Here is a 16851-nt window from a genome sequence, read left to right as displayed (position 1 = left end):
TGGTACGTTGTCTATTTTGCAATCCCAACGTTTACTAATTGTAAGGTAAGCTTTAGCCATTTTGCTATTGTAAATCACAAAGCTCAAGATTAATTAGTCTAGGATAGACTTGGTTGAAGAGAGCTACTATGACTAAGATAAAGTGTGTCTAAATGCAAATTGGCTCAAAGGTAAAATCTTGCATTGCATATATTAGGATATGTCAAGTCAATGTGTTGGCTAATCATCCGTTACTCCCAACCCATTTAAATTCTTACGTGAGACTCACACATTAACAGCTACAGGTTTTCTGTCCTAACAAATTTTGTCTAATTTAAATTTAGGGTCATTTTATAGAAATTTTTTTATTACTTTCAAAAAATATGTAAAAAGAAAACTATTTGAGCACATAAAGGGGAATTGATTAAATTGTGGGTCTTTACTTTGTATTGATTAAATTGTATTTTGTCCATATATTAGGAATATTATGAAGGAAAGAATTCAAAATTTAAATTATGGAATTCAATTACAAGGAAATAATGTATTAAATTTAGATTTTCAATGTGTTTTCCTTATTTACCTCAAAGGGTAAAATTGACACAACAAAAAAGTAATAAATGTAAAAGGACCTGCATCTAAAACTAAAACCGCGAGGACTAAACCCAATGATAGCTAATCGTTGTGGACCTAGATCTAAGAAGCCATTATTATTATACATAGTCTTACCTGATAAAGTTGGTTGGTTTATACACATACATACATATTATACATAGTCTTACCAAATATCAAATTATGAAAATAGAAATTATACACATACATATTAGTATCGATATCATTGCTGCTGAAGGCGATAAGTAGGAACTGCCAATAGATGCTTAGCCCTAGGAACTATTAGACCAAACTCCTCCGTCATATCCAACTCAGATGGCAACATATTATTTGGAAGCTCCCAATCAAAACAATGAACAAGTTGTGCCACCACAAGCTGGACCACAGTTATCCCTAATTGCATTCCGGGGCAACCTCTCCGGCCAGACCCAAATGGAATAAATTGAAAGTCACGTCCCCGAAAATCGATATTGCTACCGTGGAACCTTTCAGGTATGAACTTCTCTGCATCAGTCCAAATACTAGGGTCTCTCCCAATTGCAAATATGTTGATCATAACACGAGATTTTCTGGGTATGTGGAAGCCATTGACATTGCAGTCCTCAATGGCTGCATGGGGAAGCAGCAATGGTGCCACTGGATGAAGCCTCATGGTCTCCTTCACTACCATGTCCAAGTACTCCAACTTCTCCAAGTCTGATTCTTCCACCTCCCTCTCCATGCCCACTACGTTTTCTAACTCTTTCTGGATTTTCTTCATCACCCGCGGATGCTTGATGAGTTCAGAAAGTGTCCACTCGATTGCTGTCGCTGCTGTGTCCATTGAGCCGGTGAGCATGTCCTGCAAGGAAATTTTTGGACAGAAACACCATTTATTGTAAGATAGTAGTAGGGTTTGGCAAATTGTGAATTTGGACTGTTGATTAGGTTGATTGTTGCACATGGATTGATGCGTGTTTTGTCCAGATTCACAATCTAACAACATAAAAATATGCATGCTAATATATATAGGGTATGTATAATTACCAAAATTATAGCTTTGATGTTGGAGCGTTCGATTCGGTACTCAGATTCTTCTGACCCCATGAAGCCCAGCATGACATCAACAAAGTCCTTAGTTCTTTCTTGATCTGTAGATTGAATATGCTCATCAATGATCTTCTCAAAAAATGCATCAAACACCTTGCTAACACCCTTCATGCGCTGAGTTAGCCCCTGGAGGTCAAGTGGAGCAATAAAAGGAATGAAATCACCGAAGTTTGGGGTGGCTGCTAAATGCATGGCCTCTTGGATCACAGCCTTGAAACCCCTCTCGTCAAATTCTTTATCCATGTACTTCTTCCCAAACACCATCAGGCAGCTCATGTCGGCACTGAGAGACGCAACCTTGCCACTGAGATCAACAGTAACATGATCACGAGCAGCCTCTTGAATAACCTTAGTCAACAGGGCAAGCTCTTCTTTCCTCATGGGCTTGAAAGAATTGATTTTGTGGCTGCTGAGCAACTCAAGGGTGCACATCTTACGGATTGTTCGCCAATAAGAGCCATATGCACCGAAGGACAAATTCCTTTGCCCATAGGACATGTTCACCAGCTTGAAGAGGTGGCCTACTTGCAAAAACAAGGTCATGTGTTTTGAGAAACAGCTCAGCAGCCTGAGGGGATGAGGCAACAACAACAGGAGCAAGGCCTAAGCGCAGATACATGATGTCGCCGTGCTTTTGGGCTAGTCGATGCAGATCCCGGTGAGGGAGCTTACCTAACATGTGCAGGTTTCCGATAAGTGGAAACCCTCTTGGACCAGGAGGCAATCTCTTCTTCTTGTTCTTGCTTTTGGACAGCCATGCTTGCAGTACAGAAACAAGAGCAAGCAAACCAAGTATTGCCCCAACCCAATCCATGGCTAACTCTACTACACAGCTAAAAGGTTGGTGATTGAGCTTGTTGGTTGTGCTTAAATGGTTTGAGTAGGTTGAGTGCTAGAGTGTACTGGTTTAATATTGCACTGCAAATATTTATAGGAGCACTTTGATCTCACGATTAGTTACTATATCAATGACTTGAAATATTCCTTATTAATTTCTATTTTTTATTTTAATTAAGGAAAGAGTAACTTTATTTTAATTGATACCAAATTCTCGTAGACATGGATGAGATAAGTTGTTTATAGAACTGAAATTATTTTGAAGTGGATATCGAGGAAAAAGCACTCTTAGCTAAGCGTAAATTATATTTTCGCATTCATTAATAAATGAAAAAACTTTATTTAATTACTCCCAAATTCTAAAAAGATGTGGATGAGAAATAATTCCTAGTTGTTGATGGGATTTCTTGTCTCAAGTTACTGCCGACTAAATTACTGTGAATAAATGAAAAAACTTTATTTAATTACTCCCAAATTCTAAAAGATGTGGATGAGAAAAAATTCCTAGTTGTTGATGGAATTTTTTGTGTCAAGCTAATGCCGACTAAATTATTGCGACGCGGATATCAAGGAGGAATTTTAATAAGGGTAATGCTAAGGATATCTAGGAGGAATTTTAATAAGAGTAAAGCTAAGCTTACCATATTTTTCATACCACATTTCTTGTGTTTGGTAAATACTACTTAATCTTTGTTATATTTGGATGGATGTTATATCAAGGCACTTCAAAATTAAAATATGACGTCGATCGTTTTTATGATCGTTGTCCTCAAAACTTCAGTTTGTTTTTTTATGACGCAGGGGAATTTCAGACATAAAAATTTATCCATCTAACAACTTTGAACTCTAGTTACTTGAATTTATTTAACATGCTCAGAAAGGGTTCCATTAGCAAAACAAAACAGAACAAAAGAAATCACACTCAAAAAACAAAAACCAAAACCAAAACCAAAACGAAAGGAAAAACAGTGCATAATTACCATACATTCGCTAATGTAAAATTTTGCTTCATCTACATTAGAAGAAATCACACAAGTGTGAGAAGAGCACAGGCCTTGTTTTTTACTGTAAATGGGGAAGAAGATTATAATAGCTGAAGAATTGCAAGAAGATGAAAACGGCAAAAGAAATTATTACCAGGCAAAGCGAACTTCTTATCTTACTGTGGTTTCAATTCAAAGAGAAGGCACTAAAAGGACAAGAGGAAGACCAAGAACGCATGGGATATAGACCAAATGACACTTGAAGACAGCAACACCTGCTCTGTCAGCAGATTGACGCGAATGGGGCCAGCAGAGGCAAGAAATCAAAGTTAATGACATACCGAAATCTTACTCACTCATGGCAGCAACACCTACTCTGTCAGCAGATTGACGCGAATGGGGCCGGGAATGGGGCCGGCAGAGGCAAGAAATCAAAGTTAATGAGATACCAAAATCTTACTCATGACGTGGACCTAAACATGACACAAACACACATTTCTACAACACAGAGAATTATTTGGCATTTATGGAAAATCTGAAAGGAGCTGACTACTTTTGAATGACTAAGAAGCAAAAATCAAAGCAATCTTGGTGGATAGAAATGAATTGAGAGTAAAACCGAGTAGTCTATCACTATGCTCTGGCTTAAATCAATGTTCATGTTTGATTCTCTTGGGAAATTACCCAAACAAATGATGAAAATTACATACGAATTATATACAGGCAAAATGATAGAATATATTTCACATAAATCCAATCTCAAAGGTGTCAGTACAATGATACAAGAGCATTTTCAGGCACTACAGTGATTGTTAGCACAATGCTAGAAGTAAATTAAAGAACCTTGGATTGGCAAGTAATGCACGGTCGTGAATCCTGATTGACCACTTGAGCCATTTCAAGCCAGTCATCCCTCTTCCGACTCTGCCCATCAATCCATAAATTAGAATGAAAGCAAAAGAAATGAAAATTTTCAGTTTAAGGGACATATTATTCACTCCCGTACATAGCATGAGTCCATCCATTACATAAAAGGGTCCATTTGTCATAATCTCACAAAAGGAAGAAAGATAATTTTGAAATTCAAAGGCCCAAATAAATTCCACTTGATAAATGGCAAACATGTGCTAGTTGTAGTGTTGATATTATAAACAAGAGAGAGAACAGGTACTCATTGGAAGGGAATCATACCATGTATGGCTTCCATGTTGTCTTCCTTGTAAACACCAAGGGGTGAGCCATGGACAGATAAGAGCATCTCCCCAGGCTTCGGGAGCCTTCGTGTCTTGGGTGTCATCCCAATAGACAGCCTCTGGCTACTCACCTGCGGCGTCAACCAGGGTTGATTAGATTATACTCTTGTCACAACTCAATACCTAGAAAACTTGTCCAAATAACTTATTTTTCTCTCAACACAATTAAGGTCACTGAACTTAATATTTTCCGGTTTTCCTCTTTACATATCGATTTCTATGTCAACATTACTGGTTTTTTTTTTCAGAAGTCCAGAACTTTGGACTCTTCAACATTCTGAAAGGGCTTACAACATAATCTCCCTAATTTACGTAAATTCACTAAAGGAACAAGGGTTCGCTCGTAGTTGTTAGCACTAATAGAAAATCAGCTTAGCACTTCTTTTAGGTCCTGAGGATAGACACTGATAGCATCTATACTTCTGGAGCTCATGCACTTCAGTAAGCCATTTAGGCCTTCTACTTATTCAAATTTATGGTAAAATAATTTGAAATCTAACCAAAAGTTATCAACAGAACAACACAAATTGTCGTAATATAACCAATTGCAGCTCGAATAGACCCAAATATGATAAATCAATCGAGAAGCTACAAACCCCAGGAGTTTGGAGAGTATCTTGCCTCCCTAGCATCAGACTATCAAATGGCTCCTCTAAACCCTACAATAGAAATTTCAGCAAGGTAAATATCTGCATGTGTATGAATGGATGGATGTATGCATTTATGTATGTATGTGTGTGTATTTGCATATGCATGTGTGTATGTGCATATACATGTGTGTCTGTGTGCATATGTGTATGTGTGTGTGCGTCATGTGTGTCTGTTTGTATGCACAACATGGAATTGAACCTTTACTATATATTTAGTGCATGTGTGCTACATAAGCATATAAAAATGTATTTAAACATTTGAATTTTCGTGTTAGACACATTTGAAAACTCCACCAATCTAGAAGTGTGTATAAGAAGAGAACATACAAAGTCGCTGATCTGCAGATTATCAGCACCCAGAAGGCTTGTTTTATCTGCCACCAACCAACTCAATCATGTGAGATATAAAAAACACACAAACAATAAGGGATACAAACTCATTCCTCAAATTCCAGATCCCCATGTCCGAAAAATAGGAGTTTCTAAAGTTGCTAATACCTGCTTTACTAGAAAACTCAAAGCCACCAAGAGATGGAATTGCAGCTGAACAACCAGAATAAGCAATGGACAACCGGCGAAGAAGAGTCTCATGTAAATCCATTCCATCATTCATGGATACATTGCCATCTTTATCAATCCATTGCACTTCCATTTGTCCATTTTCTCCATTTCTTACAATCGACAGGTTTTGAAAGTTCTCTTTAAAATATTGCAATAGAGGGGTTCGCTGCTGTTCCTTGTTGAAGTAGGAGCGAAGCAAACGCAAATTAGTCAGGAGATGTTCAGTCTCAACATCACGAATAGCCCTAATGGCAGAAATTTGCCGCTCAACTGTGAAAAGACAAACAAACAATACGAGCAATTGGTCACAAATTAATTGAAATTTGAATTCTAAAATATAATTTAGCAACTTAAATGCACGAAAATTGCTCATTGAATCTGGATTTTGGACAGATGACAATAAAGAGGGGATTAGAAAATCAAAACTTTTTAAGACTAATAAAAGGATGGACAGCCCAACATCAAAAGAAAAATAGAGAATTCATTCTTTTCCGATGGAGAATCAGAAGCAGAGTTTCTCATTAAAATGGAAACCATATTACAACTACCCATTGAACGTTAACAATCAACCTATAAAAAGAAAAGAACAGAAAAAAAAACCCCAAAATTGAATAAATTAAATACAAATGCTGTCAGTAGAAACACAAATATAAGATGCGTGAAGTGAAATTATACCATCTGGGTCTGTGAATTGAGCTTCTTGTTTCACATTCTGGGGCTCCTTTGCCTCTGCAACATTGAAATCGGTCCCTGGTGACAAGGCAACTTGTTTTACAGTTTTCTTAGCTCTTTTTCTTGCCATTTGAACTGGTAAATTCTGCTATGACATACAAAAACAATTCCATAAATCAACTATAAAATTTATACACGACTCACAAAATCGTCAATTTTTTCGATTTGTGTTCAATACTAGCTTCATGCGTGAAACAGCAACCAGAGTATGTCAAATCAGAAATGCCAAACAACCCAATTTGCATACTCCAAAAAGAAGGGGGAAACACCCAATTTTAAAGGCACATTTTCAGTTCTTTCTTTTCTTTTCAAACGGTAAAAAAGAATGTCAGTTCAAAGTTGCAGAAGATTGAAAACATAAAACTAAGGGCCGATTTGATAGAAAACAACACAAAGTTACAACAAAACCCAAAAACACAGCAACAACAAAACCCAGAAACACAGTAACAGAAAAACACAATAACAGTCCAAATATCAAATACCCACAGCCTAAAAACACCAAATCTAAAACACCCAAACAGTTCAAGTCAGAGAATTTCATACCTTTGATGAAAGTCCAGAGGAAGAGAGAAGAGGCAGATCGAGAGTTGAGAGAGAGAGGGTTGAGAAAGCGAGACTGAGCGTGAGAGCAAGAGAACAAGAGTTCAGAGGGCGAGAGCGAGCGTGAAAAAGAAAATAGAAAACTGAAATCTGAAATTGATTTTCGGTAGCTTTCAAAATTATGCCTCGTTTTGAAATCAGTTTTCAGTTTTCTACAAACTAAAAATTATAATTAGTTACCAACACATTTTCAATTTTCAATTTCATGAAAACTGAAAATGAAATTATTATCAAACAAACCCTGAAAAAAAGATAGGGTTTTGTGTAGAGGTGTATTTACCACTAATCGGCCGGCGATTTGGGCTTGTCGAAGCTTGCAGTGCTGGGCGTGGCCACTTACAAAATAAGTTTGAATTTTGAGATTTTGGAGGTAAACAAATTCGTTCTAAATAATTGGCAAACAAGTGGGAAGAAAAGTTTACTAATATTTTATTTTGTTTTTGGTCTCATATTACTCTTGCAGTAACGACAAAAAATAAACTGAAATTACGTGGAAGAATATTAGTGCTTTTTTAGAAAAACTTCTGCTCATAAATGCTTTTAGCAAAAGCATTTTTATTATAAGGCAAAAAGTCATTTTTGTGGTTTATCACTTTTACCATTAAAGTCCCTATGGTTTCAATTTGAACATTTTCATCCAGTGGTTTCAATTTCAAGCACTTTAAGGACAACTCTCAATTTCTGTCAAATTTTTTTAAGGGTTAATTACAGTTTGATACCCTGTGGTTACACCCTTAAGACATATTAGTCTCTATCTTTTCAATTTTTACAATTAGATACCCAATCTTTTAAATTTGTTATAATGTGATTCCCGCCGTTAGGGTTTCCATCAGATCTCTCTGTTAGTTGCCTACGTGGAGCTATGGGTCGCACAATTTTCACTTTTTGTTAATTTAAAATTGATTAAAATATATTTCTCTAGTAGCGCCCCCCGCCGCGATTTTCTTCTCCCCCCATTCACCCATGACCACCACCTGCACCCACCGTCCAACTCCCCACACCCAAACCAACCTAAAACCCCAGCTCGCAACCACCCAGACCCCCTCCCCCACGATTTCTTCTCCCCCTGCCCAACCCCAAACTCCAAGAAATTATATAATAGTACGGTATCACCACATCAGCTGGTGATACTTCCATTCAAAATTTGCCATGTGTATTATTTTTATAAGAAATTAAACCTTTTGTTCTAGCTAGATTTGAAACTCCAATTTTACCCGTTGAAACTAAAAAAAAATTAGCAGAGAAATTGTCCCAACAACAATCGCTCCGCCGTCGCTCTGCCTCCCATGGCTGCCGCCCCTTCCTCTTATTCCATTCCTTTGTCTCTGTATATTTGCAATCAAATCACATCTTATCATTGCCCTTTTCTCCAATTGTGCCAAAGCAAGCTCTTTTCTTCCACAAACAATACGGCGAAGAAGACCCAAATCCCATTTCAATTTGTTTATAACGTGCATAGCAATTTACTCAATCCCGCAAGCATCAAACCCATAGCAAGCCTTTCAATCATGTTGTATGTGTTAGACCTGGAGGTATTATAACCAATTTGGTCACTCCACCGGTCCTCCCTCTCTCTCCCTAAAACTGCAACTTCTCTTGAACCCTGCAAGATATCTAATTATTGCAAATGGGTCCTTACTAAAACAAAGAGGCCTTAATCATTATCATATTGAAATACTCATTTACTGTGACATTTTTTTAATAAAAGGAACATCGAGTAAACCCTAAACCCTATTGTGACATTTAAATGAACATCGAGTAATGGAAAGACAGAGAGGGGCGGCGGATGATGGCGGCATCACGATGGTAAGGGGTTGTTTTCACTTTCTATGTATTTCTATCAATTGTTTTAATTTCATTTTAAAGGGTAAAATTGGAGTTTCAAATTCAGCTGGAACAAATAGTTTATTTCTTATCAAAAGAATACACATGACAAATTTTGAGTGTAAATATAACCAGCTATCATGGTGATACCGTACTATTCTATAATTTCTCCCAAACTCCAGTCCCCACCCACAAAAAACCAACGTATTTATTTGCAAAGTCTACTTTAAGAAAAGAAATTTTTTTGCCTTTTGTTTTCTTTCCATCAGTTCATGATTTACCAAACAGGGGAGAAGACACAAGCCAACTCAAAATTCTCATAACCACATTCACCACAACTACGGGACACCAAATAATAATGCTAATTATACAGTTATGTATTGAGAAAAAAAAAAAAAAAAAAACCCAAATTCAAAAACCAACGAATTTTTTAATTTTTAATTTTTCCAATTTGTTGGTTTTTTAATTTGCACAGAGAGAGAGAGAGAGAGAGGGTAGAGAGCGGAGAGGAGAGAGAGATGCAGACCTTCAGATCTCGCCGGAAAGCGTCGGGCGACGGTGGGAACGAGCTCTGGAGGATGGAGAGAGAGTGGTCGCCAAGCTGTGTTTGGTAGGTGGGAACTGGAGTTTGTGGTCAGAGCAGGGGGAGAAGAAATCGGAGGGGAGGGGGAGGGGGAGGGAGTCTGGGTGGTTGCGGGCTGGGGTTCTGGGTTCGTTTGGGGTGGAGGGGTTGGAGGATGGCTGCGAGTGGTGTTGGGTTGTCAGTAGGGATGGGGTTGGGGGTGGATCACGGTTAGGGTAGGGGTGGGGCTGGGGATAGGGTGCTATCAGGTGGTGGAGAAATGAAGAGGGCGAGATACAGCAGAGCAGAGAGCGACGAAGGCTTCTGAGGGGAGAAGAAGATATATTATTTATTTATTTATTTATTTTCATTTTCTATTATTTATTTGGCTTATTTATGTACTGCCCCTTGTGCTTTCAAACTTGTCTTAAATTACCACCTGAGTTTTGAAACGTCTCAAAACACCCTACACTTTTAAAAACCGTCTCACGTTACCCATTCTGTCAATATTATAGAGGTTCCGTTATGTGCTTTAAGCCCCACTTCGTTTTAATCCTTAACATTGGAGAAAGGGGTATTTGGGTGAGAAAGAGGAAATTTGGAGAAGAAGGCTAGGGCTTATCAAAATCTGAGGTGGGGTTCGAATTTTAAGAGAATCTAGAGAAGAAATCATTGTTTGGTCTGGGTTGCTGCTATTGCAGCTTGTAATCTATACCCAGTTCCTAATCCTTCGCCTTGAAGATACAAACTACAAAGAACAAATAGTTGGACACAAGTCGAGCAAAACTGGTCTCTCTACTTCTAGTTGCTTGTGCTCTTCTTCTTGAGTAAACTTCAAAACTTGCGGAGTAAAGGCTTCTTCTTTTTCTATTGCTGCTGCTGCTGCTGCTTAACCTTTGAGTCCACTTCCTCTTCAAAGGATTCCTGCTCTTGTTCCCTCTCCGGCAAGAATTCCTTCTTTTCAATCTTGCAGCTCTCCCACATCTTATATTCAACTTCTACATAGTCATCCTCTTTCTCTTTGCTCTCATCTTCTTTTGGTTTCCCATCCAAATTTCTCCTTCTCACTCAAATACCCCCTTTCCTCTTTTTTGAAGCTGAAAAAACCCTTATTCTCCAATGTTAAGGATTAAAACAAAGTGGGGCCCGAAGCACATAACGGAATACTGACGGAATGGGTAACGTGAGACGGTTTTTAAAAGTGTGTGGGGTATTTTGAGACATTTCAAAGCCCATGTGATAAGCTGAGACAAGTTTGAAAGCATAAGAGGCATGTACATAAATAAGCTTATTTATTTTAAAAGAATTATTTTTTAATAATTTGTTGACTAAATTACCCCTCCAAACACAACAATCAACATTTTTTTTTTCCTTTTCCAAAATTGTACATCCAATTCAAAATAGAAATTCTAATATAATAGTGTGAGAAATTCCCTCCCGGTGTAGTTTAGACTATCACTCATACTAAAAATATATAATGTTATGTAAAGCAAAACGTAGCTTTAGACACTCCTTTTTGGGCTAATATTTGAAAACTAAACATCAAAGCCCACTCGACCAGTGAAAACTTTGATGAAAGAAAGAGAGTGACTTTTGAACTCTCTCGGTCTTTATAACGAATCTTTGAATTAGTCTCTCCTGTGTCACTTACCTATCGCCTAATCCCAACTATGGCGTTCTCGCCTGTGTGCTTTCGCCACCTGTGCACAATTGCTACTTTAAACTGCCCATTGGTGGCTTGTAGATTGTCTTCTTCTGATCATGTAGACGAAGAAAAAGGTAAAAAAGCAAGTGTTCAAGCTGAGCTTTGTACATGGTGGTAACCATGTCATGTGAGTAACTCTGGAATTTTCTTTCATCTGTTTCAGCAAATGGGTTTTTGAATTCATAATCTGTAGATGCTAATTCTTTGGTTGCAGATCCGCTGCTGCTGCTGCTGGTTACCATAATTCTTTGGTTGCCTCCTACTTCAAGCCTTGATGCTACCAACAGTTCAACCAAAAAAAGGCGAGAGGTAATTTCAGGACGCCATGCTGCTGTTGCCACGGATGATGGTCGATGCTCCAGAATTGGGATGCATGTTCTTCGCGAAGGCGGTCATGCCGTTGATGCATCAGTGGCTGCTGCTCTTTGCTTAGGGGTTGTGAGTCCAGCATCAAGTGGCATAGGGGGAGGAGCCTTCATGCTTATCAGGCTAGCCAGCGGGGAGGCACAAGCCTTTGATATGAGAGAAACTGCTCCCTTGCTAGCTTCTGAGGTTTAAACCTGCTTTACCAAAAGCTCTCTCTTCCATTAGACTTGAATGAATTGCATTGCCTGGTGCTTATGATTTTTTTTTTTTTAAACTTTCAGAACATGTATTCTTCTAACACTACGCTGAAAGGTAAAGGGGCTCTCTCCATAGCAATTCCAGGGGAACTTGCAGGCCTTCATAAAGCTTGGAAACAATATGGAAGGCTTCCATGGAAAAGGCTTATAAGTCCAGCTGAGCGTCTCGCTCGTTTGGGATTTAAGATTTCACCATACCTCAACATGCAGATGCATAGAACAGAATCAGGAATCTTGGCAGATGAGGGACTTCGTCATGTATTTACATCAAACGGGAGTCTCTTGAAGACAGGTGAGACATGCCGTAACTGGAAACTGGCACAGACACTCAGAGACATTTCGAATTTCGGTCCCAGAGCCTTTTATAATGGATCCATCGGATCCAAATTGGTTAGAGATATTCACAAGGTTGGAGGAATACTGACAATGAAGGATTTGCAAAATTATAGAGTTAAACTGAGAAAGCCTATATCTTCTGACACTCCTGGGTTTAAAATACTGGCTATGCCTCCTCCTTCTGGAGGTCCTCCAATGATACTTGTGAGTACACATCTCTGTTCTTGCATTCTGTTTTGTCTTTTTTTTTAAAAAAAAAAAAACAGAACTTCAATTCCACTGTTACAGATGCTAAACATTCTTTCTCAATATGGAAATGTTTCTGGAGTTTCTGATCCTCTTTGGGTCCATCGAGAAATCGAGTCCTTGAAACATGTATTCGCGGTGAGGATGAATCTTGGTGATCCTGAGTTCGTTAATGTGACTAATGTTCTAGCTGACATGCTTTCTCCTAAGTTTGCTGAGGAGTTAAAGAAGACCATATATGACAACAGGACTTTTGACCCAAGCCATTATGGAGGCAGGTATGTTGTTTCATTGCCAACAATATTTATTATCTGTTAGATTATACATTCGTTTAACTAATTATTCTTGTTTTGGTTACCAAATGTTCTCTCACTTCTGTCCAAGATTTATTTATATAAATTCTGTTTTCTTGCTAATGCATGGAATAGTACATATATGCACTTGAGTAGCAATGCTTCAATGTGCATAGAACTAATGTTATGAGTTCCTGATTATATTACTGAATTCGTTTTCTCGGTGACGACGAAGTGGTTTAAAACTTTAATCTCTTTGTAAAGTAATTATCTTTAAAAATGGTGGCACATTGAGTTTGTTTGTCTCTATTTAATTTGCTACTCAAGCTTCTTATACGTCCATTTAGAAGTCCATTTACTTCTAATGCGTCTAGTTTCATCTATTTCAGCTGAAGGGAATGCTATCCACATGTATGCAAGCATGACTACAAAGATGTACTAAACTATTTTTCATCATTTACTAATTCATTCATATTGGCAGTCAACAATGGATAGAAAATGGTAATGTTGCGATATGAATGTTGTGGGATTTTAGTCTAAATTATGTACAAAATCTGCACTGAAGCAGTAAAGCCCTGTGTACCAAAAAAAAATGTAGTAAAACCCTGTGTAACTTGCTCTCACTCTCACTATGTCGCTTGTGCTTGTAGAGGCCCTTTTACATATTCTCCTAATCCAAGAATTTTTGTTTGTTTATACTAATCCTTGTTTCCCAACAGGTGGAACCAGATCCATGATCATGGAACCAGTCATTTGTCCATCATAGATAATGAGCAAAATGCCGTCTCCATGACTACTACTGTGAATGGATATTTCGGTGCACAAATACTGTCGTCAAGTACAGGAATCATTTTAAACAATGAAATGGGCGACTTCTCTATACCTGGAAATGATTCTACAGTTCCACCTCCAGCACCGCCCAATTTCATCAGGCCAGGAAAGAGGCCATTATCATCCATGACACCTACTATAGTCCTGAAGGTAATGCATAAGCGATATGGAGAAATGAGGAGAGAGAGAAGTAGAAGAGGGAGTGAAAGAGAGAAGATAGGGGTAGATAAAAGAACAATAGGAAGTTTCAACTTTAACGTTTTTCTATGCAGTGTATTCCTGAGAAATATTTCCATGTCTTCCTTTATATGCTTTGACAGGATGAGCAACTAAAAGCAGTAGTAGGCGCAAGTGGGGGAGGCATGATCATTGCTGCAACTGCACAGGTTCTTTTGAATCATTTTGCAAGGGGATTGGATCCACTCTCTTCCGTCATGGCTCCGAGGGTCTATCATCAGGTTTTCATTTAAGTCCCATCCAGATTACACACTCACTCACGCACGCAAGATATAACTTCAGTGCAATTTATACTTTTCATAATAAGTTCTGCCATTATGCTGTATGGTAAAGATGGTAACTGCTAATGCTGACATTTTTAAACCGAAAAATGGTACCTCATTGGGTTTGAGATATGTTATGTGACATAGAACCATGAGTTCCTGATTACGGTCAAGTTTCAAAATAGAGCTGAATCTCCAGTTCAAAACCCTTGAGCAACCTATCGTTGCTCTAACCATGCCACCAACTGCTTCAGCTTTTCCAGTATTGAGCTTTTGTATTTTGTTTGATTAGAAGAGAGGCTTACACTTTTACCGTTCATAAAACGTAGAGTTCAATTTAGTTATCCATTAAAGCTTCTAATCTGATGCATTTCTGTCTTAACAGCTATTACCTAATGTGGTTCAGTATGAAAATTGGACAACCGTGACTGGTGATCACTTTGAAGTTCCTGCTCAAATCAGGAAAGCCCTACACAAGAAGGGCCATGTCCTAAATCCCCTTTCTGGTGGATCTATTTGCCAGTTTATAGTTCAACAAATAGAGGCTTTGAAGAGCAATGGAGGCACGAGGGAGATTGTGGCAGTTAGTGATCCAAGAAAAGGCGGTTTTCCTGCTGGTTTCTGAAATTGGGGGATGGTGCTAGTCGCTACGGAATTGAAGCTAGTTATTGCGTTTTCTCCCCCTTGTCCACAGTTAGTAACTAATTCAAAATTTCTATTATATAACAAGATTGACAATTGGTTTAGTGCAGTTCATTTTGTTTTTATCTTTCGCTCCACAAAGAAAAAGGCACAATGGTTATGACATTGCTAAAGAATTTGAGAAAATAATACTCAAATGATAGTTCCTCTCAACTCAAAGAAGGTGCATAATCCACAAATAGTCTCAAGAAGGCTCTCAACTCAAACTTGAGCAAATGAGTGATATTAGCACTTGAATGAGAGATTAGTTTATAAAAGCCAAGAGATTAGCAAGAGAAACAGAAAGTAAGTATAGGAGGAGTGAAGAGATATAGTACCACAACATGGTTGAACAGCAGCAAGATGCTGTGTTCGGGTTTGAGGTGACCTCACATGATTTCTGTTGTGGAGTTGGATTTTCTGCATGGTTTGCTTTGCATTCAATCGTAAATTTTCATTAACTGGACCGGCTTGCTTTCGAAGATAGTAGCTTATTTGTAAGGCACCGGAATCCGAAACTAGGCCTTAGTCTCGGAGAAATGAAGGCTAGAATGTAGGGGAAGACCAAACAACCCTTTCTTTTTTCTCCAATAGTAACCCAAATCAACGATCTAGATTAAATCTAAGCAATTTTAACAGTAAAAATAAAGATTCAACGGCTGAAATTTAAATCCAACTCTCAAAATAATATTTTAAATTAATCTAAATCAGATCCAACCCCAAAACTCACTCCAAATTCTATAAATACCCACTCATTTCTCAAAAATCTACTAAAATTCTTGCCAAGCTTGGAGAAATATAAGAGAGAGCAAAGATAATGGAAAGGGTTTGCTTCCTTTTTCTGCGGCTAACTATAGTCTATACAGATTGCCCCGTGTTATCAAATTTGTTGGACCTAAGTGGAAGTCTCAAGGCTTGTATAAAAGCTACACTGACTGAACTATGTGTGAAGAATTGAAAAATGCAGCAGTCTTGATAACATTTTGGTGCTGGAAAAAAAAGCTTCTAACTCTTGATTTAACCCTTTTTAGTGATTCTCCACTGATAGAATTAGGTTATCTTCCTAATCTGGTATTGGAAAGTACCAAATAATTAGTCATGGATGAAAATTTGAGCTTCAAAATAGACCTTAAAGTCACTTATGCCAAAAGAAGGGAGAGCTACAACAAGTGTTGAAGAAATAGTCCCACATCGACGTACCTAGCTTTAGACAGAACGCTTTATAACCACAGGAATGACGAGGAATATCGCCGAGCTGAGTAACGAGAGCTTGTAACCCAAGTGGGGGTATTAAGGTGATGGAACTTTGGCACAGAATTAACGGGTCGGGTCTGGTGTGGCTCTTTACCGCCCCGCCCATTCCAAGCAAAGAGTTGTTCCATGTGGTCTGAGCGAAAGCTCTGGGCCACGTGGCCTCCTAGAGAGGAGGGCACTGCGTGAGGCTGGGTTCACAGAGCAGCGACTACCTTCCGCTCTTTGCAGTGGAAGGATAACGGGTTGGTGCCACCTTGATCCACCGTGGCTCGCTAGACTGGTCCAAACGAACCTAATCCTTCTTTTTTGGTTTTATTTATCTCTCGCTCTTTCTCATCACATCGCTTCTTCTTCTTATCTCTCCTCTTCCTTCTCTCTCTCCTCTTCGTCAACTCTAAAAAGTTCAGTGAGTTCGTTTGTTTTATTTAAAATTAATTTTCTGTAGATTTTGGTAACGTATTATGGAGATTCTCTTACAAGTCTATCAATTGCTTTCACTTTTTACTTTTTTCTTTAGAGTTCAATATTTTTTTTCTTCCTCATCATACATTCACTGTTAGGTAAGAATGATTCTTGTCAGAACTGGTTACTGAAAATTACGAAATGCAAGACCCGGTGAAGACGACGAGTCGCTGTTGTTGTGCAGTCCTCCGGAACAACCCGCGAGGTCCTCGGCTGTCGTTTCCGCCGAGACGACGAGTCG

At 38.4% G+C, this 16851-nt stretch overlaps 3 protein-coding genes and 1 non-coding gene across 7 annotated transcripts; 2 read left to right on the top strand and 2 right to left on the bottom strand.

The window, feature by feature from the left end:
- Nucleotides 1-754: 754 nt before the first annotated feature.
- LOC110746567 (cytochrome P450 71AU50-like) lies at nucleotides 755-2677 on the bottom strand. Its single transcript, XM_021946792.2, has 2 exons — nucleotides 1615-2677; nucleotides 755-1429 (listed from the first exon to the last, which is right to left on the bottom strand). Exons 1-2 carry the CDS (start codon nucleotides 2218-2220, stop codon nucleotides 812-814), a joined length of 1224 nt encoding a protein of 407 aa, XP_021802484.2. The 5' UTR covers nucleotides 2221-2677; the 3' UTR covers nucleotides 755-811.
- A 1516-nt stretch (nucleotides 2678-4193) lies between these two features.
- LOC110774411 (uncharacterized) lies at nucleotides 4194-7718 on the bottom strand. Of its 3 annotated transcripts, none has more exons than XM_088255332.1 (8): nucleotides 7574-7718; nucleotides 7237-7309; nucleotides 6637-6781; nucleotides 5899-6231; nucleotides 5728-5774; nucleotides 5347-5409; nucleotides 4689-4821; nucleotides 4194-4421 (listed from the first exon to the last, which is right to left on the bottom strand). In XM_088255332.1, exons 3-8 carry the CDS (start codon nucleotides 6761-6763, stop codon nucleotides 4405-4407), a joined length of 720 nt encoding a protein of 239 aa, XP_088111458.1. In that variant the 5' UTR covers nucleotides 6764-6781; nucleotides 7237-7309; nucleotides 7574-7718; the 3' UTR covers nucleotides 4194-4404. The 3 variants fall into 3 exon arrangements, with proteins under 3 accessions (XP_088111458.1, XP_088111457.1, XP_088111456.1); XM_088255331.1 differs by having other exon boundaries at nucleotides 6637-6778; XM_088255330.1 differs by lacking the exon at nucleotides 7574-7718 and having other exon boundaries at nucleotides 6637-6778; nucleotides 7237-7470.
- Nucleotides 7719-11334: 3616 nt separating this feature from the next.
- Nucleotides 11335-14978, top strand: LOC110774412 (glutathione hydrolase 1-like). 2 transcript variants are annotated; one of them, XM_088255507.1, is made up of 7 exons: nucleotides 11335-11458; nucleotides 11599-11936; nucleotides 12032-12547; nucleotides 12632-12867; nucleotides 13602-13863; nucleotides 14034-14171; nucleotides 14599-14978. In XM_088255507.1, exons 1-7 carry the CDS (start codon nucleotides 11350-11352, stop codon nucleotides 14836-14838), a joined length of 1839 nt encoding a protein of 612 aa, XP_088111633.1. In that variant the 5' UTR covers nucleotides 11335-11349; the 3' UTR covers nucleotides 14839-14978. The 2 variants fall into 2 exon arrangements, with proteins under 2 accessions (XP_088111633.1, XP_088111634.1); XM_088255508.1 differs by having other exon boundaries at nucleotides 11348-11511.
- A 1165-nt stretch (nucleotides 14979-16143) lies between these two features.
- LOC148293745 (signal recognition particle RNA) lies at nucleotides 16144-16450 on the top strand. Its single transcript, XR_015836948.1, has one exon.
- The last annotated feature ends 401 nt before the right edge of the window (nucleotides 16451-16851 follow it).

The sequence above is a fragment of the Prunus avium genome, chromosome 6 (genome assembly GCF_965620075.1).
Source record: "Prunus avium chromosome 6, drPruAviu1.hap1.1, whole genome shotgun sequence".
Taxonomy (NCBI): domain Eukaryota; kingdom Viridiplantae; phylum Streptophyta; class Magnoliopsida; order Rosales; family Rosaceae; genus Prunus; species Prunus avium.
This window is presented reverse-complemented; position numbering and strand designations above follow the sequence as displayed.

What these genes read in the sequence shown, in the direction of transcription:
- LOC110746567 (XM_021946792.2), bottom strand. Translation starts at nt 2,220, where the DNA reads ATGACCTTGTTTTTGCAAGTAGGCCACCTCTTCAAGCTGGTGAACATG. An exon ending in ACATCAAAGCTATAATTTTG is followed by an intron (nt 1,430 to 1,614) that starts GTAATTATACAT and finishes ATTTCCTTGCAG; the next exon opens with GACATGCTCACCGGCTCAAT.
- LOC110774411 (XM_088255332.1), bottom strand. Translation starts at nt 6,763, where the DNA reads ATGGCAAGAAAAAGAGCTAAGAAAACTGTAAAACAAGTTGCCTTGTCA. An exon ending in TGAGTTTTCTAGTAAAGCAG is followed by an intron (nt 5,775 to 5,898) that starts GTATTAGCAACT and finishes GGTTGGTGGCAG; the next exon opens with ATAAAACAAGCCTTCTGGGT. An exon ending in ATACTCTCCAAACTCCTGGG is followed by an intron (nt 4,822 to 5,346) that starts GTTTGTAGCTTC and finishes TTGACGCCGCAG; the next exon opens with GTGAGTAGCCAGAGGCTGTC.
- LOC110774412 (XM_088255507.1), top strand. Translation starts at nt 11,350, where the DNA reads ATGGCGTTCTCGCCTGTGTGCTTTCGCCACCTGTGCACAATTGCTACT. An exon ending in CCAAGCCATTATGGAGGCAG is followed by an intron (nt 12,868 to 13,601) that starts GTATGTTGTTTC and finishes GTTTCCCAACAG; the next exon opens with GTGGAACCAGATCCATGATC. An exon ending in CACCTACTATAGTCCTGAAG is followed by an intron (nt 13,864 to 14,033) that starts GTAATGCATAAG and finishes ATGCTTTGACAG; the next exon opens with GATGAGCAACTAAAAGCAGT.